Source organism: Protopterus annectens, chromosome 8.part0 (assembly GCF_019279795.1).
Source record: "Protopterus annectens isolate FY-2018-M chromosome 8.part0, PAN1.0, whole genome shotgun sequence".
Taxonomy (NCBI): domain Eukaryota; kingdom Metazoa; phylum Chordata; order Ceratodontiformes; family Protopteridae; genus Protopterus; species Protopterus annectens.
Genome location: NC_056741.1, coordinates 548,047,945 through 548,075,073, shown reverse-complemented (window position 1 = coordinate 548,075,073; position 27,129 = coordinate 548,047,945). Strand labels below are relative to the sequence as shown.

Here is a 27,129-nt window from a genome sequence, read left to right as displayed (position 1 = left end):
TCTGTATTTCACTTTTTACATCTGAAACGATGACCGTTCTAATTAAGAGTACCATTTTGAGTACTGCCTTCATTTCTTCTTGCGCTGTACTTCATAATTCATTACTGATGACTGCATATTTTTAACTATAGCTATTGTAGCCCACATATGGTGCAGGTTAGAATTTGGTATTGACAGATTTTTTTTTTTCCTATTATAGTGTTCTACTGAATGTGGTGTGGGAACACAGCGCCGTGACATTATCTGCATTAGTAAACTGGGAACTGACTTTAAGTTGACCGATCCATCTGAATGTGTTCATCTGGAGAAACCTGCCTCAATCCAGCCCTGTGAGATTGAGTCGTGCAAGGCGAGATGGTACACAACACAGTGGAGTACTGTAAGCAAGAGAGATTATTTAATTTTTGCTGTTCAATGGCATACTGAGCAATCTGTTTCTGTGAGACTAGAATTTACTTATCAAACCTTTTGATATTGTAATGTCCCCTTTTGAGCTGAGACATTTTCGCTTATGACTTCTGTTAAGTTTGAAAAGAAAATGCCATACTTAAATGCCAGCTGTGATGTGGGAACATGTGGAGCTAAACTTAAAAGAATTTGTTCAACGGCAAACCAGAAAAGCGCCATTGCAAATTATTTTTAAAATGAGCATTTTGTAAATCTACTTTTTTTTTCAATAGGCATTTTGTAATTGCATATTTCCAAGAACATCAGGTAAATTTTTACGGGTACTTTATTTTTCCACAGTGTCATCTAAACTGTGGAGCAGTTTAACTTTACAACTATGTCAAAGCCCACAAAAATCCATCTTCATGAAAGCTTTTAAAGCATTATTAGCAGGATATTCCTGTTTGACTTCATTACTACGTGATGAGTATTTGCACTCTTCATCAAACCATTCTTCAAACAACACTATAACAAAACAGCATGTCTCACAATGTCATTTTTTAGAATATTGTAAACGAAACGTAAAATTCACAAAATGTTTTTATAAAATGTTGCAAATGACATCCTGCGTAATTAAAAACTGCATATTGGTGGAAGCAATCCCTTGTGTGAGGTTCAAACCCTATATGCCTGAGATCTAAGTTTAATGAGAGTATACAAACTCTGTGAAAAGGAAAAAAATAGTTAAAAAGAAAAAAAATCCTTTAACTCTGAGGCATCCAGCCGTGATGATAGTATTAGGAAGCATGTACAACAAAATAGCTGCCTGTGCACTTAAACATTAGCATGTACATCTCTGCATCTGGAATTTTTCTCCATAGCCTTTTGTCAAGAATGGACTCATGCTTCAGATGCAAATGGACTCTGCCCAGTTAGAACTTCCAGTAAACAAAATACAAATAACTAAGTAAATGTTACTACTGTGGTATCATTTTGACATCATAATAAGCAAAGGCTTTATGGAAGTGAGCTTGTGGTAGCTGAAGGATTCCAGTAAGATTTCCATTTAATGTCTTAATGTGCCTTTTACTTTGGGAGGGTCACACATGGTGTGGACCAATTTCATTCATATAAAATACACTTTAGGTAGTGAATCATTATACGGACTTGGGTATATTAAACCACTTTTCATTCAGTGTACATGTTGACACCATTACAAGCCTAGTTGTAAAGCAAATAGGTATTATGGTTAGGAATGTAGTAATAAGTAACTTATCTATTTTAGCATTCTTATATATATGCTATGTAAGACCTAAATTGGAGTATAATAGTATATCTTGTGTATGTACTAGGAAAAAATTAAATAGATTAGAATCAGTCCAAAGGAAATTGCCAAAGAAAATGACATATAAAGAAGGACGTAAATATCTCAAGTTATACTCACGGAGTTACAGATAAATTAGGGGCTAATTTATCTTTGCCTATAAGCTGTTTCATGGCAAATATCTACAAACCCTGTTGGACATTGAAACGTGTCGGAGTAAACCTGAACTCTGGTTTACTGAGTTAAGATTTCACTTCCCTAGATTTAACACGACCTCAAGATCTTCCTTCTTAAATCTTAGATATGTTGCTTTATGGAATAAACAGCCCATCTTTATAAGGCAATTGGACAGTATAACACAATTCAAGATCAGTTTACAAACTTTACATTATTAGGCAGATGATTTAGAATATGATCCGAGTATATGTGAATCAGTGTTACTTAATGTTCATGTGAACAGAATATAGCACAATAACTTATGAATTTATGAACTTGGTATTAATACGTGAAAGCACTTTTACAGATTTTATCACTGTACTCTTCTCAAAAAATAAGCTTGGTCTTGTATTACAAAGTAGATTAAACTGCTTCCCCTTGTAATGCTAACAACGTTTTAAACCTGAGCCAAAACTTTCCACTTGTCAGTTTATTGAACATTAACCCTATTCTTTCACTATGATAATCAGCAAAAAGTACCAATAAAACCCTTCAGAATGTATAACTCTTACAGTTCTACCCTTTTTAAAAAGTACTTTTGTCATATCTGATACCAGCTTTAACCAGCAATTATAGACATGGAAAATGTTACTACTTTAAAAAAACACATTAGATCTACACTTTAAAAAACAAGTCACATCCAGCTGTTTGAACACCCAGATCCATAGCTACCTATTCTTATGCCCTGTGCTGTTTCCCTTATTTTTTTTTTTACTCAGATTTTTTTTTTATTTAAAAAAAAATGATATATAATTCTGTAACATATTATAAATAATAAATTGCATAACTATATACAATATATACACCAGCCTGACAACAATAACTGTATTAAATGAAAGAAGTCATATTTGAATACAACAAACTATTTATCAGAGGATATCAGTTTATAGATGTAAAGTGTCAATCAGTGACGCACCTTTTTTCCATGGGTTGTTAACCAATGGCCTAGGAAAAATCCGTAGCTCCTTGATTTTCATTTCCATCAAAATTGAGCTCTTCAGTAGTGTGTAGAAATCTTCCATTGTTGGTGTTATGTTTAAGTTCCATCTTCTGGTTATACATTTCCTTGCTGTTTCCCTTATTTGACTCCCCTTGACTTTTAAGATGAGAAGAGCAAAAAAAAAAAAAGTTCATTCCTCTTTGAAAACTGTAGCAAACTGCTTTGTACAAGTTATGGTTCAGCCCTGACCATAAATGTTTGCCAGCATTCATTTCTGAATGCCGGCACTGCACTATTGATCAGCATTTGCAAATCACTCCCCCAACACCTTGCGTCTGGGGTGGCTGCACCCCCCCCCCCCACCCGCTTAACCACTGTGAACACCTACCGTAATAATAATGAAAACATTACATATTTGTTGTGCTGCTACTCCAAATGACTTTTATCTGGCCAAAAATGATCAAGTTTCTTTTATATTGTGTGTGTGTGTGTGTGTGTGTGTGTGTGTGTGTGTGTGTGTATATATATATATATATATATATGTGTGTGTGTGTGTATATATGCATATGATGTATGTAAAAAAAATGCCAGAACATATGTCTGTTTGTATCATGCCTATAATGCATTTAATCAAGAATCGTGACATAGTATATCATAGGCTCATAGGAGGTTACTAGGCTAACACAGCCCCAGGGCCCTTACAGGCCTAGCCAAGTTCAACCCATTTTCCCAAGGGAGTCTGGTCTGGTTAAAACGAATGCTTGTTAACAGTATAGAGGTTTAACACAAAACAGTAAGTATGTAACACACAAAATATGTTAATTATGATGTAATTGGCTGCATTATTGTTCCTTTGTTTACTGTTCCCTGAGAAGCCAACTTGAAGAGCATAGTCTGCCAGAGTTAAACTCCTTGATTCCAGTTTTCCTTAAGAAATCACTGCTGGTATGGTTTCAGTGTGTGCTGGCAGTAATTCCTTTCTTTTGGCAGATTTTTCCTTTCCTTGTGTTTGAATGTCCATGCAGTTAATATATATGTGTTTGGGGAGGCATGGGAGTCCCCTACAAAAAAAGAAAAGCACTTTTAATTATTTCATGGAGTTGATTTCTTCAGCAGTTGTGCTTGCCAAGTTGGCTTCTTAGGAAGTTGTAACTCAGGGAGTCATAGTGGAAGTTATACGTTTCTTACATACGTTTTGTATATAATTGATTTAGTTCAACATTTCTAATTGAAATAGTTATAATTTTTTGTTCATACACATTTGACTGAGTTTTTTTGTTCCTGTTCTACAAAAATATTTAGCCTTATTTTATATTTTCTTAATAATGTTACTGAAGTGCTTCTCCCGAGCTTGCATCTGAAAAATGGATTAAAACCCAGTTGGACATCCCAGTAACAAAAGTGTAAATAAATAGTAAAAATAAATTAAAGAAGGCTCCTAAGACTAGACAGCTTAAAAGGCTGAAGTCCCATTTTTTGTGAAGAAAAAAGATGGAAGACTAAAAGGAAGACATCTGTCGGTGCTTCTGGTGAACTGCAGTTTTAGTTCATGGATACGTACTAGGCTATTGATCTGTGAGGATCTTAAGAAACCTGGACCTGCATTCCCATAGTAATTATTAGCCCTTACATTTTGCAGTGTGACTCACCATACACAGGTCATACAAGTAAATGTTGGGTACTTACATGTTTCACCTGTCCATGAGGGCCATAGGTAGTAAACCAGGTGTGAATTTAAGGCTACTCATCCGTTTGTCCATGTTACGTTTGATTAGAGTAAAGAAGTACTCTCTTTCACATGAAGGGGATATAATTTATTATTAGCTCTGTACAGTGCTGAGTATTGCTTCTGAGAGTTCAGAAATAGTTAAAGAAGGCTTTGTGGTTATCTTTTGCCTGGGTGGCCATATTTACTTAATATCTGGCTTTGGTTGATTTGATCAGGATTCAGAGTTCTTTATTTTGTCGGCAAGTGTGCTTTTGGCTTCTTGCAAGTTACATTTATTTTTGCTTGCAATGAGTGTTTTTTTAATTTATTATAGAGCATGTTTAAATTAGAGCTCCACCATAAGAGTTTATTTTTGAATTCTGTGTTGTATTTATTTCTGAAGGGGGTCGGGTGCATCTATACATATATTTACATGTGCATAGAACTTGGTAGTAAAGATTCCGCACAAGCAGTGATATTGTTGGGATGGAAGGGGCTTTTTAACAGGTTTTAGTAGATTAGCCTTCATATAGTCTCTGAATACTGAGGCATTGGAGGGTACTTAGCTCCATAGCTGCTGACTATTTAGTTTCCTGTAGTCCACACAGAACCTGGTGCTGCCATCCTTCTTTGGTACCATCACCGCTGGGAAGGCCAAGGCACTGCTGGACTCCTGGATTACTCCCAGTTCCAACATCTCCTGTTTCTCCTCCCTTAGAGTCTGCCTGACTCACTCAGGCACCCTGTAAGGGGCCTGATTTGTAGGTCTTTGGGGCCATGTATCCACATGGTGCTGCACCAGGTGGGTGCACCCTGGTTTCCCAGTGAACATGTCTCCAAACTCCTGTAACACTGCTCGGATTTCTCGAGTCTGGGTAGAGGATAGTCACTGGGACATTGCTACCCCTTCCATTGAGTTGTCAGTCTGAGCCTCACTGAGGAGATCAGTCACAAGATCCTCCTCAGACTCCTCCTGCCATCCACTGCAAATACTCAGCACAAGGGCCTCCTTATCATGGCAAGGCTTTGTCAAGTTAACATGGTACAGTTTGTGCCCATGCCTCTTGCCAAGCAGTTCTACCATGTATTTCACATCATTGACCTTCCTTACCACCTTGAAGGGTCCCTCCCTAGCTGCCTACTGCTTATTGTGTCCGACAGGAATGAGCACCATCATCTGCTGTCCCACAGCATTCTCTCTGACTTGAGCATTCCTGTCATATCAGACCTTTTTCTGCTGTTGGGCTCCTGCCAGGTTCTCCTGGGCCAAGCCTGTGAGCTCCCTAAGCCTTGTCTTGAGGTTTAGGACATATGCCACAACAGACTCATTGTGGGATTCACACTAACCCTCCCACTCATCACGAATCAAATCTAAATGTCCCCATACCCTATGCCCATACAACATTTCAAAGGTGAAAACCCAGTGGATTCTTGGGGTACCTCTCTGTAAGCAAACAGAGGAGGCAGATATTTGTCCCAGCATCTCTTAAACTGGTCTGCAAACGTCCATAGCATGGTCTTTAGTGCAGAGTTTAACCTCTCCACAAGACCATTAGTCTGGGGGATAAGGGGTTGTCTTTAGGTGCTTCACCCCACAGCACTCCCACAGAAAAGCTAGCAGGTATGACATGAAATTGGCACCCCTGTCAGTCAGTATTTTTCTTGGGAACCTACCCTGTTGAAAATCTCTAACAAAGCATTTGCCACCTTCTCTGCCTCTGTGGAGGGCAGAGCCACTGCCTCAGGATTTATAGTAGCGTAATGTATTTCCACTAGCATAGTTCTTCCCTGTATTTCCACTAGTATATACTTCTTTCCTGTGGAACTTGAGGTACTCAGAGGCCCCACAGTATCCATAGCTACCCTCTGAAATGGCTCATCAAAAGAGCTTTGACCTTGTCTCCTGCCATTCCTACTTTTTGGCAATGCTCACAGGTCCTGCAGTACCCTGCTAAATCTCTGGCAATCCCAGACCAGTAAAAGTTCTGCATAATACGTCTCTTGGTATGCTTTATGCCCATTTGACCTGCAAAAGGAATGTCATGGGCTATGGCTAGAAGTGCCAGGTAGTAGACTCTGGAAACTGCCAGATGCTGTATTACTACCTCACCTTCTAGCCCTCCCTCAGGGGTCCAGTCTCTGTACAGTAACCCTTTGTTCCAGTATACAGAATCCCCTTTTCCTTGAGAATCAGGTGCCTCCCTAGCTACCTTCCTCAAGCCTTGTAATGTAGGGTCTGAGAGCTGAGCCTGTCTCAACTCTCTCTTTGTAACTCTTCCCAGCTCCCCTTCCTCTAACAGCGGTGCTTCACTGTCAGCCTGGGTACTTCTACTCACCTCTGCCCTTGCAGTCACTCTGTCCAAGGGAACATCAGTACCCACCAGCAACTGTGGCTCACATTCAGTTTCACTGCTACAGTGTAGCTCCCTCCCTGAAGTAGCCACATCACCAGTCCTGGCTTCAGGTGTGCAGTGTGTCTGGGTCTCCCACAGGATACCAGACCCACATGCCTGTCTCCAAGCATGACTGCATGCCACTGCATGCACACGAGGTACTGCATTATCAGAATCATTCCTTATCAAGACATCTGCAGGGATATCCTCAAACACACCTACTGCCTTGCTTCCTTTTCCACCCTCCCAGTCAAGGTGAACCCTGGCCAAAGACGTTTGGAATGAGATCCCTCCTAAAGCTCTAGAGTGGACTGCCCAAGCAAGTACTGCCCCTCTTTAACCACTGCAGCTTCACAATAGTTGTATCAGAGGCTGTATCTCTCTTGGCAGTAGCCTGTTTTCCATCCACCCAAGATCAGATATAAACTCTGCTGGTTGTTTGGTACTCCTCTTCTCTCCAGACAGCTTACTGGCATTCTGTTATTCCCACTTGCTGACTTTCTCCGCCTTTTGTTCCCCACCTTGCCTCCATGGATACCTGTATGCTACATGGCCCCACTGGTTACATTTAAAACATTTAACCCTTGATCCTGGCTGTGTACCTAAACTAGTGGCTTCCCCTGTTACAGGTGGACTGTGTTGGAGAGGTTTAGGCTGCCCACCATGGGTTCCCTTATATCCATGTGCAGCATTAGGTATCCCTTTCCTGTGCAGTGATGCCCTGCTTGCCAGGTATAGGTCTCCTTTTTCCCCAACTCATATGCAAAGTTGCATTCCCTATCTGTCAACCAGATTCTCATGTCCTCAGGCAAAATGCTAATGACTTGTTCCCTCGCCAAAATGCCTGCCAGCCCTTGAAAAGTGGTGACCTGACACCCACTCACCCACATATGAGAATAAGTGCTTAGTTCAGCAATATAATCACATACACTTTCATCTGCTAACACAGCCCCAGGGCCCTTACAGGCCTAGCCAAGTTCAACCCATTTTCCCAAGGGAGTCTGGTCTGGTTAAAACGAATGCTTGTTAACAGTATAGAGGTTTAACACAAAACAGTAAGTATGTAACACACAAAATATGTTAATTATGATGTAATTGGCTGCATTATTGTTCCTTTGTTTACTGTTCCCTGAGAAGCCAACTTGAAGAGCATAGTCTGCCAGAGTTAAACTCCTTGATTCCAGTTTTCCTTAAGAAATCACTGCTGGTATGGTTTCAGTGTGTGCTGGCAGTAATTCCTTTCTTTTGGCAGATTTTTCCTTTCCTTGTGTTTGAATGTCCATGCAGTTAATATATATGTGTTTGGGGAGGCATGGGAGTCCCCTACAAAAAAAGAAAAGCACTTTTAATTATTTCATGGAGTTGATTTCTTCAGCAGTTGTGCTTGCCAAGTTGGCTTCTTAGGAAGTTGTAACTCAGGGAGTCATAGTGGAAGTTATACGTTTCTTACATACGTTTTGTATATAATTGATTTAGTTCAACATTTCTAATTGAAATAGTTATAATTTTTTGTTCATACACATTTGACTGAGTTTTTTTGTTCCTGTTCTACAAAAATATTTAGCCTTATTTTATATTTTCTTAATAATGTTACTGAAGTGCTTCTCCCGAGCTTGCATCTGAAAAATGGATTAAAACCCAGTTGGACATCCCAGTAACAAAAGTGTAAATAAATAGTAAAAATAAATTAAAGAAGGCTCCTAAGACTAGACAGCTTAAAAGGCTGAAGTCCCATTTTTTGTGAAGAAAAAAGATGGAAGACTAAAAGGAAGACATCTGTCGGTGCTTCTGGTGAACTGCAGTTTTAGTTCATGGATACGTACTAGGCTATTGATCTGTGAGGATCTTAAGAAACCTGGACCTGCATTCCCATAGTAATTATTAGCCCTTACATTTTGCAGTGTGACTCACCATACACAGGTCATACAAGTAAATGTTGGGTACTTACATGTTTCACCTGTCCATGAGGGCCATAGGTAGTAAACCAGGTGTGAATTTAAGGCTACTCATCCGTTTGTCCATGTTACGTTTGATTAGAGTAAAGAAGTACTCTCTTTCACATGAAGGGGATATAATTTATTATTAGCTCTGTACAGTGCTGAGTATTGCTTCTGAGAGTTCAGAAATAGTTAAAGAAGGCTTTGTGGTTATCTTTTGCCTGGGTGGCCATATTTACTTAATATCTGGCTTTGGTTGATTTGATCAGGATTCAGAGTTCTTTATTTTGTCGGCAAGTGTGCTTTTGGCTTCTTGCAAGTTACATTTATTTTGCTTGCAATGAGTGTTTTTTTAATTTATTATAGAGCATGTTTAAATTAGAGCTCCACCATAAGAGTTTATTTTTGAATTCTGTGTTGTATTTATTTCTGAAGGGGGTCGGGTGCATCTATACATATATTTACATGTGCATAGAACTTGGTAGTAAAGATTCCGCACAAGCAGTGATATTGTTGGGATGGAAGGGCTTTTTAACAGGTTTTAGTAGATTAGCCTTCATATAGTCTCTGAATACTGAGGCATTGGAGGGTACTTAGCTCCATAGCTGCTGACTATTTAGTTTCCTGTAGTCCACACAGAACCTGGTGCTGCCATCCTTCTTTGGTACCATCACCGCTGGGAAGGCCAAGGCACTGCTGGACTCCTGGATTACTCCCAGTTCCAACATCTCCTGTTTCTCCTCCCTTAGAGTCTGCCTGACTCACTCAGGCACCCTGTAAGGGGCCTGATTTGTAGGTCTTTGGGGCCATGTATCCACATGGTGCTGCACCAGGTGGGTGCACCCTGGTTTCCCAGTGAACATGTCTCCAAACTCCTGTAACACTGCTCGGATTTCTCGAGTCTGGGTAGAGGATAGTCACTGGGACATTGCTACCCCTTCCATTGAGTTGTCAGTCTGAGCCTCACTGAGGAGATCAGTCACAAGATCCTCCTCAGACTCCTCCTGCCATCCACTGCAAATACTCAGCACAAGGGCCTCCTTATCATGGCAAGGCTTTGTCAAGTTAACATGGTACAGTTTGTGCCCATGCCTCTTGCCAAGCAGTTCTACCATGTATTTCACATCATTGACCTTCCTTACCACCTTGAAGGGTCCCTCCCTAGCTGCCTACTGCTTATTGTGTCCGACAGGAATGAGCACCATCATCTGCTGTCCCACAGCATTCTCTCTGACTTGAGCATTCCTGTCATATCAGACCTTTTTCTGCTGTTGGGCTCCTGCCAGGTTCTCCTGGGCCAAGCCTGTGAGCTCCCTAAGCCTTGTCTTGAGGTTTAGGACATATGCCACAACAGACTCATTGTGGGATTCACACTAACCCTCCCACTCATCACGAATCAAATCTAAATGTCCCCATACCCTATGCCCATACAACATTTCAAAGGTGAAAACCCAGTGGATTCTTGGGGTACCTCTCTGTAAGCAAACAGAGGAGGCAGATATTTGTCCCAGCATCTCTTAAACTGGTCTGCAACGTCCATAGCATGGTCTTTAGTGCAGAGTTTAACCTCTCCACAAGACCATTAGTCTGGGGGATAAGGGGTTGTCTTTAGGTGCTTCACCCCACAGCACTCCCACAGAAAAGCTAGCAGGTATGACATGAAATTGGCACCCCTGTCAGTCAGTATTTTTCTTGGGAACCTACCCTGTTGAAAATCTCTAACAAAGCATTTGCCACCTTCTCTGCCTCTGTGGAGGGCAGAGCCACTGCCTCAGGATTTATAGTAGCGTAATGTATTTCCACTAGCATAGTTCTTCCCTGTATTTCCACTAGTATATACTTCTTTCCTGTGGAACTTGAGGTACTCAGAGGCCCCACAGTATCCATAGCTACCCTCTGAAATGGCTCATCAAAAGAGCTTTGACCTTGTCTCCTGCCATTCCTACTTTTTGGCAATGCTCACAGGTCCTGCAGTACCCTGCTAAATCTCTGGCAATCCCAGACCAGTAAAAGTTCTGCATAATACGTCTCTTGGTATGCTTTATGCCCATTTGACCTGCAAAAGGAATGTCATGGGCTATGGCTAGAAGTGCCAGGTAGTAGACTCTGGAAACTGCCAGATGCTGTATTACTACCTCACCTTCTAGCCCTCCCTCAGGGGTCCAGTCTCTGTACAGTAACCCTTTGTTCCAGTATACAGAATCCCCTTTTCCTTGAGAATCAGGTGCCTCCCTAGCTACCTTCCTCAAGCCTTGTAATGTAGGGTCTGAGAGCTGAGCCTGTCTCAACTCTCTCTTTGTAACTCTTCCCAGCTCCCCTTCCTCTAACAGCGGTGCTTCACTGTCAGCCTGGGTACTTCTACTCACCTCTGCCCTTGCAGTCACTCTGTCCAAGGGAACATCAGTACCCACCAGCAACTGTGGCTCACATTCAGTTTCACTGCTACAGTGTAGCTCCCTCCCTGAAGTAGCCACATCACCAGTCCTGGCTTCAGGTGTGCAGTGTGTCTGGGTCTCCCACAGGATACCAGACCCACATGCCTGTCTCCAAGCATGACTGCATGCCACTGCATGCACACGAGGTACTGCATTATCAGAATCATTCCTTATCAAGACATCTGCAGGGATATCCTCAAACACACCTACTGCCTTGCTTCCTTTTCCACCCTCCCAGTCAAGGTGAACCCTGGCCAAAGACGTTTGGAATGAGATCCCTCCTAAAGCTCTAGAGTGGACTGCCCAAGCAAGTACTGCCCCTCTTTAACCACTGCACGCTTCACAATAGTTGTATCAGAGGCTGTATCTCTCTTGGCAGTAGCCTGTTTTCCATCCACCCAAGATCAGATATAAACTCTGCTGGTTGTTTGGTACTCCTCTTCTCTCCAGACAGCTTACTGGCATTCTGTTATTCCCACTTGCTGACTTTCTCCGCCTTTTGTTCCCCACCTTGCCTCCATGGATACCTGTATGCTACATGGCCCCACTGGTTACATTTAAAACATTTAACCCTTGATCCTGGCTGTGTACCTAAACTAGTGGCTTCCCCTGTTACAGGTGGACTGTGTTGGAGAGGTTTAGGCTGCCCACCATGGGTTCCCTTATATCCATGTGCAGCATTAGGTATCCCTTTCCTGTGCAGTGATGCCCTGCTTGCCAGGTATAGGTCTCCTTTTTCCCCAACTCATATGCAAAGTTGCATTCCCTATCTGTCAACCAGATTCTCATGTCCTCAGGCAAAATGCTAATGACTTGTTCCCTCGCCAAAATGCCTGCCAGCCCTTGAAAAGTGGTGACCTGACACCCACTCACCCACATATGAGAATAAGTGCTTAGTTCAGCAATATAATCACATACACTTTCATCTGCTTTGTGCCTGTGCTCTTGAAACTTTTTTCTGTAAGCTTCAAGTATTAACTTAAAGCATTCCAATAAACATTTTTAACTGTATTATAATTTAAGCAATCAGTATCAGACAATTTAGAAACAGCAGTTACAGCTTTACCATGGAGTAAGGGGGTCAGGAACCATATCCAGAGCCCTTTGTCAACATTATACGGTTTGCATACTGTTTCAAATATATGAATAAAACTATCAAAATTATCACCTTCTTGGTACTGAGGAAGAAGTTTACTGATCTTTATTTCTTCTGGATTACGGTTATTCCCTTCCCCATTACCTCCATGACCCTGGCGAAGGGTCAGCATTTCCTTTTCATGTCGCCTCTACCTCTCAAATTTTCTTCGGCTTCCGGACGTCTCATTCTCTCTTTTTCTTCAGCCTCCAAATGCCACATCTGCTCTGCTGATTCTAATTCCAACCGTTTGGCTTCCAGTTCAAGTCTCTTTAACTCCAGGTGGGTTTGAAACTTCTCTGAGGAAAAGTTGAACTGTCCTGTTTCTGAGAGCTGCAAGTCCCCATCAACAGACTGGCCGTCCTCCTGGTTTCTGGTCTGTGCTGCAGCTGTGATTAAGGCTGCAGTCCTTTACCCTTTAGTCAGGTTAGCATGCACCAATCCTTTGGCTTAGCACATCTCAGCCAACTAGTTACTTGTCAGCTTGCCATAATCCTCTGTTGACATCCTTGCCTGCTCTCCCTGAATAACTGTGCTAACAAAAAGTAAATAAATAAAACTGTTATGATATGAAACTCTGGATGTCTACTTTGTGGCTGCTTGAGAGTACAAACACCTTCTTTAGTGACCACTGCTTACAGGCTGCATGAGTTCAATTAATATCCACACTACTACTCAACAGTATGTGAGCATGTGATGATCCCACCACTGCCAACCAATATGTGATGCCCACCACTGCTGTCAGTATGTGAAGGCCACCGATATATGATGTCCATATGCTTGGGCAGTAAGCAAGGAGCCTAAATCCTCACCACTGACACTGATGAAGGATGTGCACTTGGAATACAGTTGGATACACTCAGTATTTCCAGATGCAGGCCTCTCTGCATCAAGTACAATTTCCTTTAAGAGCATTCCAGGAACACACTCAGCCCGGGGTCTGGATGTCTTCCTCCAGGTCCCCAGTAGGATTCCCCACTAGTACAGCTCTAGGGTTAGGTCCTCAGCTGAGTGTCCAAGCCAAGCCCTCCAGTACCCTCTCTGTGAACCCAGTGCATCTTGTCCCTGCCCTAAGTAGCTGATACACACACTTTTTAAGATGTAATTTTCACTCTCACTCTCACACACACACACACACACACACACACACACACACACACACACACACCTGGGAAAGGCTGGCACAGATTACCTGCTCTGCCAGCTTTGCCCAGACTAGAAGTTAGATTCAACGCCACCAGATACTCCACAATCAGCTACTCTAAGGCCCTTAACAAAGTTTATATACTGTGTAATATTAATACTAAAGCAAATGGTAGTAGTTGACCAAGATGGCTAGGCCTTCTGGAGTGGCCCACAGAGTGTCATCATCTAAATATAAGTAATCTCATAGGTTCATAGGTTCATAGGTTCATACTAGGCTATCTGCCCAAGGGCATTTATAAGCCTAGCCCATAGTTATGTGGCTTTCGCCACCCCTTTAGCTTGAAGAAAACTATGCCTATTATTTTGCTGTGCCTCTGTCAAGCAGTGACACTGAAGTAATCCCTGGGGTATATCTGCGATCTCCCATCCATTGGTCAAGACTCCTCTTGAACAAGGCCAGCGAGGTGCTCTGCCTCACATGTACCGGGATTTTGTTCCACAGCATAGGGAGTCTCTGGGTGATGAATCTGTCCCTCCAGCACGTTCTATTAATAACCATGTCAAGGTTTAAGTCTCCCGCCCTTGTGGTTCTGAGGGATCTAGATTTTTTGAGGTGAAGCATATTCATCAAATCTGTGTTTGACATGGCCTTATATGTCAGGCACAGGTCACCTCTGAGCAAGCGGTATGCGACTGAACAGAGCTGGAGTTCTTTCAGTCTGGCAGCATAAGACATATTTTTGAGACCCTTTATCCTTTTGGTGAGGAACTTTTGGGGCCTCTCAAAGGTTAAATACTTTTTACAAGGACAAGCCACAATAAACGTTTTAAATATATTTAATAGTAAATAATAAAAGAACATGAAAATATTGAATATATATTTACAGTAAAGCACAGAGTTCAAATCAAAGAAAATATTGAAGTTAACATTGATGGACAGACTCATACAAATAAAGAAAAATGCTATCTAAACTAAACTTCACTATATTCCTGACTAATCTAAAATAATTACTATTCCCTAGTTAAGTTACTTACTACTGCAAGACAAGATGCTGTGGGTGTGGGTCTTTCTAGTCAGGTTCCCCAAAACAGAATACTCAATACTCTGAGATTTCCCTTTGTAATATCTAAAATATAATTTCCAAGAGGGCTGGCAGAATGACCTCATCTGGTCACCTGAGTGTAGGTTCTTACAGTATTTCCCTTTGAAGCTGAGACAGGAATTTATCATAGATGGCTACAATACACATCTAAATGTTTATGGCAGTGCATGGGGCTTTCTCTGTTTTTACTGAGCAAATGAACAAAGGCTTTTTTCCAGATCTAGCGTCTGTGGTCCTGTTCAGCACTGTAGGGTGCAGTTTCAATGATCTAACAGCTTATTTAAATTTCCCTTATTTTTCTTAAAGCAAGCTAACTAGTTAACCGTTGATGTCCCAGTATCATCTGTTAAAACATATATATTTAATTCAGCTACAGTAATACATGTGCTTTTCTCTTCATTTCAGCAGGATGCACTGTTGATACGTTTCAACACAAGCAAAGCTCACAAATACATTTTCAGAGCAAGCATCTGTACAAATCAGTTTGATATGCAAATGATATATAGTTCTAATGCATTTGTAACACAAGCATCTTGTATAAATCAGTTTGATATTCAAAGGACATATAATTCTTTACAAAACTCCAGCTGGCAATGCTGGCACTTGCCCATGTCATCACAAGGATCATAGGATCATAGGTGGTTACTAGGCTATTGGCCCTAGGGTCTTTAGAAGCCTAGCCATATTATACCCTTGTTCCGATATAGACTATGAGGTATAGTCTGTATTCGCACGAGTCTATGATCAGCACCGACTGCCCCTATCCAAGAGGGATATAGGTGAAACCTCTGGGGTAAATTTACAGTTTACCATCCAATTGTCCCAAGTTACTCTTAAATAGGGTCGTTGAGGAGCTCTGTTTTACGTGAATTGGTTGTTTGTTCCAGAGAAGTAGCAACCTCTGGGAGACATGTCTGTCTCTCCAGCAAGTCCTGTTAATGTCGCAGGCTAAGTTAAGTTCCCTAGGGCAAGTGAATCTTGTCCCATTTGATTTGCGGATGTGCAGCATTTCCATTAAGGCAAGGTCCGAGACTGCTCTGCAGGCCATGCACAAGTTGCCTGTAAGAAGTCTGTATGATACAGAGTACAGTGACAGTGCCTTCAGTCTGTCTGTGTAGGTCATGTGATGAAGGCCCTGAATTTTCTATGTGAGAAACCTATGAGGTCTCTCCAGCTGCTGCAGGTGTCTGGTGAGGTATATACAGACTGGAGCATTGTACTCTAGTATTGGTCTGGTGAGGGATGAATACAGAGGAGATTTAACCCGGTACGTTTTTGATGCTATGCCATTACTCATGAGATGTGCAGCATAGAAGGCCTTCCTTACCACTGTGGACACATGATGATCAAAGTTAAGGCTGCTATCAACTTATGTTCCCAAATTTGTCACCACTGGGTTTGAACTTAGGGGGGTATTATTAATATTGTAGTTTGCAAGGATTTCTTCTTTGCCAAAGGGGAGGGATAATAATGCATTTTTTTTACATTAAGTTTTAAGTCCATGGCTTTGGCACCAATCATTTGTCTGTGTAAGCCCATTTTGTATTATGTTGACATCTTTGGGAGATTCAGTGATTGCACCCAGTTTGCAGCTATCAGCGAACTTGGTAAGCCACAGGCCATCTACTTTCACCTTTAATTCTGAGAAATAGATTTAAAATAGTAGGGGCCCCGGCACAGATCCTTGTGGAACACTATTGGTGACAGGTTTGCTGGTAAAGGTGGAATCCCCAACATGTGAAGTTGTTCAATCTCGCCTTCATTCTTACTGATGGGTTCGGAGCTGAGAGTCGGCCAGTTTGCAAAGCTCGGGGACTCTTAACAGCTTGAGGCCAAAGCCCTATCCCACAGTGCAATGTCACCAAAGCCTTGGATGAATGCAAAACAATACATACTGCCCATCTCAACTTAGCTAAGGCCTTTGATACAATCCCCCACTCAGGCATCATTGAGAGACTCACCCAGCTGGGGATCAAACCATACATCATTAGATGGGTAGCCAACTGGCTCACTGACAGAATGCGTATAGTCAAAAAAGAAGTTATGTACTTACCATAACGTTCCATGTAAGTTGTTCTTCTCGCCTTCATTATTACTGATGGGTTCGGAGCCGGCCAATTTGCAAAGCTTGAGGTATCTAACAGCTTGAGGCCAAAGCCCTATCCCACAAAGCACCACTACATTCCCCAGATCTAGTTTGCCGCTGCAACTGATCATGCATTTCTCTACAGCTCAGGCCGTTGGAGAGATAATTTGCTATTTTGTGTTAATATTTTCAGAATAATCTTATTATTTCTTGTTAGTTAGTGTTTATATAGGCTTGTAGTTTGGACACTTTATCCGTTTACGGATTATATAGCCTTTTTGCATAAACCATCTCTCTAATTGTTGGGCGTTGGCCCCTGTTTTGTACTGTCTGTGTTTAGCCATTAGGCTTATTTGCCCTATCCTTAGCAGAGTTAGGCTTTTGCAGTTCTGCAATTTTTTGTTAGCCGGTTAGGCTCTTAGCCATTTTTAGGCTATTTTCTGTTATTCACCTTAGCCTGTTAGGCTTATCCTGTGTTTGCTATAAACATTAGAAAGATACAGTATTCTGCCTTTATTGTACTTGTAGCCAGTTAGACTTAGTTTTTTTTGCTGACAGTGTATTGTTGTTTTCCTTGTTAATATGTCTGAGAAGGCAAAATCAGGGTTTAAAAGATGCCCTGAATGTAATCAGAAGATGTTGATAACTGATTGCCACTCCACATGTGTGTATTGCTTGGGTGAGGTCCATTTACAGGAGGTTTGCTCCATTTGTCATGGGGTTCAGCTCTAGAGTCTTGGCTGAAAGGAAACTTAAGTTAGTGGAGCGAGAATTGATTGTCTGCTTTCCAGTCAGACTTGGATTCTGCTCTGGATCAACCAAAACCTTCTTCACCAGCTTCTTCTACTAGTTCGGGTCCGAAGGGCTCTTCAGTTCTGAAATCTTCTAAGAAAGCTCCTGTCTTGGCTCCATTGTCATCAGAAATGAACGTACAGGTAGTTGGTAGGAGCCGGTCCCCAGTCTTGGAACTGGTATCTCCTACCTTGAGATCCCCAATTCTGGGTTCACTGGCTCCCTCGGTGGTTTCCTCTCTGGCTTCCACACTCTCTGATTCAGCCATGGATCTAGTGGTACGGAGACTTTTACAGGATCCAGCACTAGTTAAAATTCTGTCGGCTTCGACTCAAGCAGCTTCGGAACCGACAAAGTCCTCTGCTGTTGTTTCTGCTCAGCCTCAGACTCGAATCAAGACATCGGAGCCGGAGGAGGTTATTCAGTTGTTTGTGGAATCATCCGTACCAGTACTCTCTTCTGAGCTGTCGATACCGACAACCCTGATGCCCTCTGCTCCGGCGGCGGAATCAGGGAGCCGACACTCAGTTGGTTCCAGGGGGAGGGTCGAACCGATACGTCGGTTCCAACTCTTCCCCTTGGGGCTTCGGCACAGATAAGTTCAGCTCCTACCTCTGGCTCGGAGCAGGCAGTTCTGGTGCGGAAGGAGTCTTCCGTGTCTTTGGACCCGGGTGCTTCCTCGCATCGGAGCCATGGTGCCTTCAGTGCCATGAGGAGGGCTTTGTCCCCCCAGACTACCACAATCTCTTATATGGCCACCTCCCAAAAAGCACATGAATCTTCTCCGCTACCACAGATTCACCATAAGCGTAGGGACCCAGAGCCTCTGGATGCCCCTTTGGGGGAACCCTGCTCTTCTGAGACCTCCCCAGAAATTCCCACTGAGAAGGTTCCCTCAGAAGAGGTTATGTAAGAAGAAGAGGAATCCATCATGTCGGACACTGATTTGGAGGAATCAGAAGGGTCTCCAAGGTCCCCCTCTGAGGATATCTCCTTTGGGGATATCCTTGAGATCCTTAAGCAGAGGGGTGACTGGCAGCCCGTAAACCCTACCATGGATGAATCGGTGCTCCTGAAGGCTTTCGGGTCCCTAGCCTCCACCTCTTGGGTGTCTCCACCCTTCGATGAGTTGATGGATCTTTTGTCTCGAAGGGCGTAGGAGTCGCTGGATTCTATGGAGCCTCTCCCTAAGAGACCGAACAAATACATTTCAGCGCCTCAAGATAAGTCTTTCTTATCCAAACCCCATACCTGTTGATGCCATGGTGGTGGCGGCAGCCACTAAAAAAGAGATGTCAGAGACTTCTACTTCTGTCCATCCTCCTAATAGAGAGTCTAGGATCATGGACAGATACGGGAAGCACATGTTCAGTTCTTCGACCTTTGCCCTTCTGTCATTGAACTATCTAACCCACTTCACAAGGCTTCAGAGAGATCTCCTGAAAGTGCTTGGAGATACTCTCCAGGGTGCAGTAGCCGATTCAGCGGCGGACAAATTGACGTCTCAGCTTGCTACCCTCAATTCCATCATAAACTCTTCCATGCACTTCTTGTCTTGCGCAGTTGATAGAACGAGTAGGGCAGCGGGTACAGGAATTGCTTTGCAAAGACATTCCTGGATGCGCTTATGTTCTTTTGCAGAACCTTTTAAGTCGTTGTTTGTGAATGCCTCTTTCAGTGGTTCCTCTTTGTTTGGACCAAATGTTGAAGAGACCCTCACCAGATGTGAGCAAGACGGTAAGACTCTGTCTGCCGTAGGAGTCCATTTTTCTACCCCTAGTAGACCTTATCCCAAAGGTCAATGAGGAGGGGAAATGTGGTTCCTTAAGACCCAAGGAGCCTGTCCGAACTCACAAGGTGAAGCCTCCTCCAGGGCAGAGGGGCAATGGCAGAAGACGATACCCTCGTGGCAGAGGGGGTCCGCAGAGGGATCAGTTCCTTGGGAAGCCCAATCAGCACTCCTGAAAGGAGGCCCGACTGTCCTGCTCAGGAGGCAGTCGGGGGACGTTTGTCTTTGTACCTTAGGTACCTGGCTAAAAATCTCAGAAGACCGATGTACAAAACGTTATATCCAGAGGATATTCCATCCCCTTTCTTTCACAACCAAGACCAACAAAAGAAATCCCAGACGTTCCACCCAGTCTATGGGATGTGGCATCCGTAGAGGTCCAAAACTATTGCAAAAAAGAGTCATCCAACCAGTCCCAGCAGACCAGTAAGGATCCGGAACTTACTCAAGATTCTTTTAAGTACCAAAGAAGACAGGGGACTGGAGACCTATTTTGGACCTCAGCAGACTCAACAAATATGTGGTAAAGATGAAGTTCTGGATGGTCACACTTCAGTCCATACTCCCGTTCTTAGGGAGGGACAATTGGATGTGCTCTATAGATCTCCAGGATGTGTACTACCATATCAAAAGCCAGGCCATCCAGGGATCATCTGCACTTCAGGCTGGGAGCCAGTCACTTCCAGTTTCGGGCCCTGCCCTTTGGTGTCACTACAGCCCCCAGAGTGTTCATCAAATGTATGGCAGTGGTCATGGCTCACTTGAGACATAAGGAATCCGGGTGTTTCCTTACTTGGACGACTGGCTCCTTCCAGCTCCCACCAGGCATCAACTTATTCGGGCAAGGGACACTGCCTTAGATCTTTGTTTCCAACTGGGTATTACGATAAATTCAGAAAAGTCTTCTTTTATTGCCATCGCAGTGTACAGTATTTATAGGAGCAGACTTAGACACGGTCAGCATGTCCCTGAAGCTCCCTCCAGAAAGAGTGCTTACTCTACGACAACAAATTGTGGATCTCCTGTCAAGGCAAAAAGCACCAGCATCACAGATTCTCAAGTTGCTCGGCACTATGGCAGCAGTGATTATTACAGTACCCCTTGCGAGATCTCACATGCGCATTCTTCAGTGGCTGCTATTCACACAATGGACATTTCAGGACTTACCGATGAATCACCCAGTTCTGATTACCAACTCTTGCAAGGATGATCTTCGGTGCTGGGTAACGTCCAAGACGGTGACTGTGGGACGTCCATTTGTCCTCCTGGCTCCAGTTGCAACAGTGACCACGGACGCCTCCCTGATCAGGTGGGGGGGCATTATCAGGGACGGACAGCTCAAGGTACATGGCAGGCTCACGAGGCTCATTTGCACATAAATGTCCTGGAGATTAGAGTGGTTCTTTTAGCTTTGCAGTCTTTTCAAGACTCTCTTCCTCTAGGCACAATTGCGATCCAGTCAGACAACATGTCCATAGTCTGGTACATGAACAAACAAGGAGGAACCAAATCTTACCCCTTATGTCGAGAGGCTCTAAGATTATGGAAATGGGCAGAGTCCACCCAGTGCTTTCTGATAGCAGCGCACATACCAGGGAAATCCAGTGTGATAGAGGACAGACTCAGCAGAGCTATTCTGTTGCCTCATGAGTGGTCTCTCAAGAACGAAGCATCGGAAATGATTTTCCACAGATGGGGCCAGCCTTGCTGCGATCTTTTTGCCACCTCCACAAACACCAGTGCAGCAGCTATTTTGCTCTGATCCCTCAACAGGGACAACCCCCGAGGGACGCACTCGTCCACGATTAGCCCCAGCGACTCCTTTATGCTTTCTCACCTTTTCCCCTGATTCCCAAAGTCTTACAAAAAGCCATTTTTCTGGGCAGGACACTTTTCTTAATAGCACCATATTGGCTTTGTCAAATTTGGTTCCCCTTCCTGAACCCTCATCTACTAGAAGAGCACTGGATACTGGACCCAGTGCCGGATCTGTTGACCCACTCATCAAGAGCTCTTCACCCTTCTCTCCAGTCCATCAAACTGACAGCTTGGCTGCTCCAGTTCCCAGAATAGCCAGGTTCCAGAATTTATCAGAAAAGGCTCAACATATTCTCTTGTCGTCACACAAATCTTTAACCAGGAAACTTTATCTCAGTAAGTGGAAAAGGTTTTCCATCTGGGCACAGCAAAATAACATTGACCCTTTTCTGGCATCCATTTCAGATATTTTGGAATTTCTAACAAAACTGTTCAATGAAGGAGCTGCAGCAGCAACCATTCAAGTCCAACTGGCTGCTATTTCTAATTTTTATATAGGTGCATCTGAAAATGGTATTATGTCTAATAAGTTGGCTAAGGCCTTTTTGAAGGGTACGATGCACTTAAAACCACCGATCAGATCTCCTACTGCTCCATGAAATTTAAACCTAGTCCTGTCCAAGATTATTCTCCCGCCCTTTGAACCTGCTTCTTCTTGTGAGCTGAAATATCTTACTTGGAAGAACATTTTCTTGGTGGCTATTACATCAGCATGCAGAATTTTGGAGTTGCAAGCCCTTTCTATTAAGCAGCCGTACTTAATATTTCACAAAGATAGGGTTTCCATCAGAACGAATTTGTCATTCTTACCAAAAGTTTGTTCAGAATTCACACTTAATCAGACAATTGAATTTACCCGTTTTCTTTCCCAATCACTCAAATCCGTTAGAATATATGCTTCACAAACTTGACATCCATAGACAACTTCGCTTCTATTTGGACAGGACAAAAGACCATTGAAGGGCTGATCAGATGTTTGTCTCCTTCTCGGATTCTAAAAAAGGTGCACCAGTTTCTAAATCCACCTTGTCTAAATGGCTCCCTGATTGTATATCCTTTACTTACCGTGAAGCAGGCATTCCATTATAAGACAATGTCAAGGCTCATTCTACTAGAGCGGTTTCTACTTCTGTAGTCTTTTTGACCATGCTACCAGTTGATTCAATTTGTGCAGCTGCCACCTGGTCAAAGCCACATACCTTTATCTCTCACTACAAAGTAGACAAGGCCTCTAGGGACAGAGCTTCATTTGAGTCTGCTGTCCTTAAGCAGGTACTGCTGTGAGCCACCCAAGATTGTGGTGCTGGGGACGCTACCCATCAGTAAGAATGAAGGTGAGATTAAACAACTTCACATAAAGAAGTTATGTACTTACCATAATGTTCCGTGTGAGTTGTTCTTCTCGCCTTCATTGTTACGACCCCCCCACTTACCCCCATCCAGTGTCTGGAAGTTCAAGAGAGTCTGTCTTGGTTTTGGTTCTCCTGAGGAGTTTCCTCTCACAGGTGGTCTGTATGATTTCCTTTAACTCTAGGGTAGTTTTTACGCTAGTTGATCTGGGGAATGTAGTGGTGCACTGTGGGATAGGGCTTTGGCCTCGAGCTGTTGGAGACCTCGAGCTTCGCAAATTGTCCAACTCAGAGCCGAGGATCTCAGCTCTGAACCCATCAGTAATAATGAAGGCGAGAAGAACAACTCACGTGGAACGTTATGGTAAGTACATAACTTCTTATTTGACTGTATGCATTCTGTCAGTGAGCCAGTTGGTTACCCATCTAATGATGTATGGTTTGATCCCCAGCTGGGTGAGTCTCTCAATGATGCCCCAGTGGGGGATTGTATCAAAGGCCTTAGCTAAGTTGAGATGGGCAGTATGTATTGTTTTACTTTCATCCAGGGCTTTGGTGACATTCTCAAAGAAATCCACCAGGTTTAACAGGCATGATCTGCCCTTAACGAAAACAGACTGGGTCGGGTTAAGAGTTTGAAGGTCTCCTATATCCTTGTTGATAAGCTCCATGATGATTCTTTCCATGGCCTTACAGGTAAGGCTTGTTAGGCTTATGAGTCTATAGTTCCCAGAGTCGGTTGAGGGGACCCCCTTTGTGCAAGGGGATTACGGTTGCTGTTTTTTAGCTAAAGAATGTCTTGTGATTACCCTTAGTTAGGGATGCTGATTTAGTTTCATAGTTAGCTTTAGAGGACTTTGCAAAATACCTAATTTGCTTGTTGAAGCCGTGGACTGCGTTATTCATCTGCTGAGAATGTTCTCTATTGTTCTTTGACAGCAGTTTCTTTCTATTATTGTATAACCTATTTATGCTGAATGACCACCAAGGTGGCTTGTTTTTTTCATGAGGAACTTGTTTTGATCTGTACAGGTATGGCTGAGTCTATATATTTGTATAGCTGTTTATACAGGGCATTAGTGTACACCTCAGTATAGGAGTCATTGCTGTCAGTGGTGACAGGGGGCTTGAAACTATTTATACCATTACTTAGGAGACTCTACTTTGCTTTCAAGAAATCTTTCAACCTTTTTGCTCCTGGGAGGGGGTCATGTATGATCATTACTTCGAACGAGACGGATTTATGATCAGATTTCACCAGGGAGGGCCCCACACATGGGGTGGTGCAACAATCCCCCATGTTGGTGAGTACTAGGTCAAGGACATTAGAGCCCCTTGTGGGGGTGCAGACTATCGGTTCCACGGCATTTGTGTAATGATGTCCAGGAACCTTAGGGTAAGGATGTTTGTGCTCGTATATGTTTCCCAATTGATGGAAGGATAGTTAAACTCACCCATGACCAGGGTGTTTGGCTGTATTGTGAGTGACTCAAGTAGGTCCAGGTAGGCGGTGTGTTTTTGTTGTTCATGGTGAGGGACCTGTAGCTAACGGTGACATGGAGGGAGTTCTTTCCTGCAGTTAGTTACACTTGGAGTAAATCTAGGGAGTTGTACAGTTTAACCTGTCTTGAGAGATGTATTTGTCTTTGATGAAAATGGCTACACTTCCTCCTTTGGTTCTTTCACATTTATTTTGTGGTCTGAATGTGTAGAAGGCATTGTAGCCTTGCATGGCCGGGGTACTGTCTGCCGCCTTCAGCAAGGTCTCTGTGACTGCACAGACATCGGCATCTTCCAAAGTAAGGAGTGCTTCCAGTGAGTGCAGTTTCTGATTTAGACTCCTATCTTTACGCAGCATAACCTTGAGTTTGTCTCTAGAGGATCTTTTTATGTTGAGAATTTTGTTCGTATGACCTTGCCTAAAAAAGGCATTATGAGGGAGGAAAGCACCTTTGCCAGTAACCAAAAGCCAAGAGATGGCAGGTGAAGACCATCTCTAGCAAAGCAGCGTGGTCTGTCAACCATATCATCTCAGGCCGGCAGATAGTAGATCCCCCTGGATTGACACCAGAAGCTACGGCGGTTATGGAAGTTGATCCTTTTTTTGTTTGTATCAACTCATCTTCCTGGGTGAGATAGAGTGCTGCTTAGGGGTAGAGACATACCAGCTTGGGACACATAATCAGAAAGCTCAGTCATGTCTCTGTTCCTATAGTCCAGTGAGATATGTTTCATGTCATTCACTCCAACATGGACTATGACAGAGTTTTAAAAGTACTTGTTGAGAGACTTAAGTGCATATATGATTGTAGGATCCTGGCACCTGATAGGCAGCTGAGCGTGACCTTCTACGTGTCCAGCCTGGTGAGTGGGACATCTGTGTGTCTCCCTGTTTTGTCGCCCATTTGGTTTTGAGGTGTTTTTCCTTAGGGGCTTGGGTGAGATACTGATGCATGTGTTTTTATGTGTAGTGGATTCTGTTGGGACTGAATTATGTTCAGACGGTTTGCACTTGGGAGGTCTCTGCTCTTTTGCTATACTTCTAGTGAGTACCTTTATGTATATGGGTTTATGTGTTGTGGGCTTGGTTTGTTGAAGAGGTGAAGTGTGTGTGCTGACAACCTGTTTGGTATCTTGGTTGTTGTTTCATGAGAGAGCATTAATTTCAGATTCATTGTATAGATACATCTTTCACATATTGTATTTACATGTTTTACGAGTAATAGGTTGTCAGTATATATGAGGCAATTGCTACATTGCCTCAGCATGCCCATCTCAATCAGGCTGTCTGGAGAAATTGTGGGAAACTGTCCGTCCATTATGTCAGGTGTATTCTGTAATAAATAGTGGGGAGATGGATAGGTGCTACAGGTTCTGCTGTAGGACTAGTAAAATCAACAAATCTATGGGAGATTTAGGGGTAGAAACTTGCATCAATACCTTAAACTGCACAGTTGAGTTGCTCTCCAGGCAGCAGTCAGCAACTGCATTGTGCGTAGAGAAGCAGGAAAGCCTAGGATGGTTCACAAGCAGTTATCTAGGGGGAAATTGTCTTTCTAAGTCTTTTGTCTATACAAGGCAGTGCTAACCCCATTGCATGGTACACAGCTACATGCAAAAGTGGTACTTAAATACAAGTGAAGTTAATCAGTTTTTAAACAAACTAACCAATGGGAAAGCCCAAGACTGAGCCTTCTTCCAACATTTTCGAACTGAGATGGGTCCTTGGCTATACTCTTCTGCTACAGGGGTGCAGGGGGCCCTCTTAATGTAAGATGAGTGGTTTTAATGTTCAGATAATGCCAAACAGCCTAGATTCAGCAAATCTGAATCTAGCCTATGCTATAAAATGCACAAGTACTGGAAATATAAAGTGCAGAAAATAACAGTCTCAGACAGCAAAACAACAGTTGAAATTAAGCAGCAGTACAGTACATTTATTTTAAAAGTGCAATGCAGAGTATAAGAATACTTATTTTTCAGCAGATTTCAAAGGATGCCTTGGATTTAGTTTGGATTCACTCAAGATCTCTGGCTAAACTCACCGGTCTCAGAGCAGCTCTGATTAACTGAGCTAGATAGTTGAAGACACCTGGGAGAATGGTGTTTGGTTCAATACATAGGTACTCCGTACTAGTTAGGTAGGCGGTATGGGCCCATGGGTCATAGAGGAGATCCTGTAGTTAGCTTTGATGTGATAAAGGGTTTTGCTTATATTATAGTAAGTTGGATGTGGAGAAGTTTCAAGACTTTGCCTTGTCTAATAAGTCTCTAGTTTTATTTTTTAAGAATGTAGAGACACCTCTGCCTTTAGTACCTACTCCTAATGCAATGGGTTTGTACGAGTATTAGACATTGAAGCCGCTACTGAAGAAATGCTTACACTGGTCTTGAATCAGAACTCTGTGACTATGCATGTGTTTATCCTTCCTGGGTAATTAGAGCTTACAGGGTATGGAGTCTTTTGTAAAGACTCCTAACCTAGCATTGAGCAACAATACTTTAATATTGTCCTGATTCTGTTTAGGTATGTTGGACATTTTTGGCAACTGACTTTGCCTAAAAAGGCACAGTGAGAGTGGACAAGGTTTTACTCAGTATACAGAAGCCTTGGGGAGAGAGGTGCATGCCATCCCTGGCAAAGCAATTTGGGCTGTCTACTATCTCTTCCCAGATTGATGCATATTGTACCCCCTTAGAATGATAGCAGAATCTAAGCCAGTTGTTGAAGTCAACTATCTTTTGATCAGATTGTGGCAGCATTCTTGGAGATGGTGGAATACTGATCAAGGATAAGTTTATTTTTATTTTATTTTACACTTGATTACCGGGGTGGTACAGTCATTACAACTGATCATTTGCCCTGGTGAAATAAATCACAAAAAAGGAAAAATGAGATCAGAAAATAAGTTGTTCATATCAAAAACAGAACAGAAAGTAACAGTATGTAGCAAAAACTGTACAGTAGCAAGTAATAGATGTAGCAGCAGTTTATGAGCGAAATGCAAATTTTGCAATTCACATGATTATATTTCAGGTTTACGTCAAGGTGTAAATGCTGAAAGATAATG

The 27,129-nt window shown here is 42.8% G+C and overlaps 1 protein-coding gene across 1 annotated transcript in view; it reads left to right on the top strand.

Annotated features, from left to right (window-relative positions):
- The window catches only part of LOC122808922 (thrombospondin type-1 domain-containing protein 4-like), a 2,399,573-nt gene that overhangs the window by 2,185,986 nt on the left and 186,458 nt on the right, over nucleotides 1-27,129 (top strand). Inside the window, exon 16 of the mRNA XM_044080057.1 lies at nucleotides 200-379. Coding sequence (XP_043935992.1) covers nucleotides 200-379 — 180 coding nt within the window. The remainder of the gene's footprint in view (nucleotides 1-199; nucleotides 380-27,129) is intronic.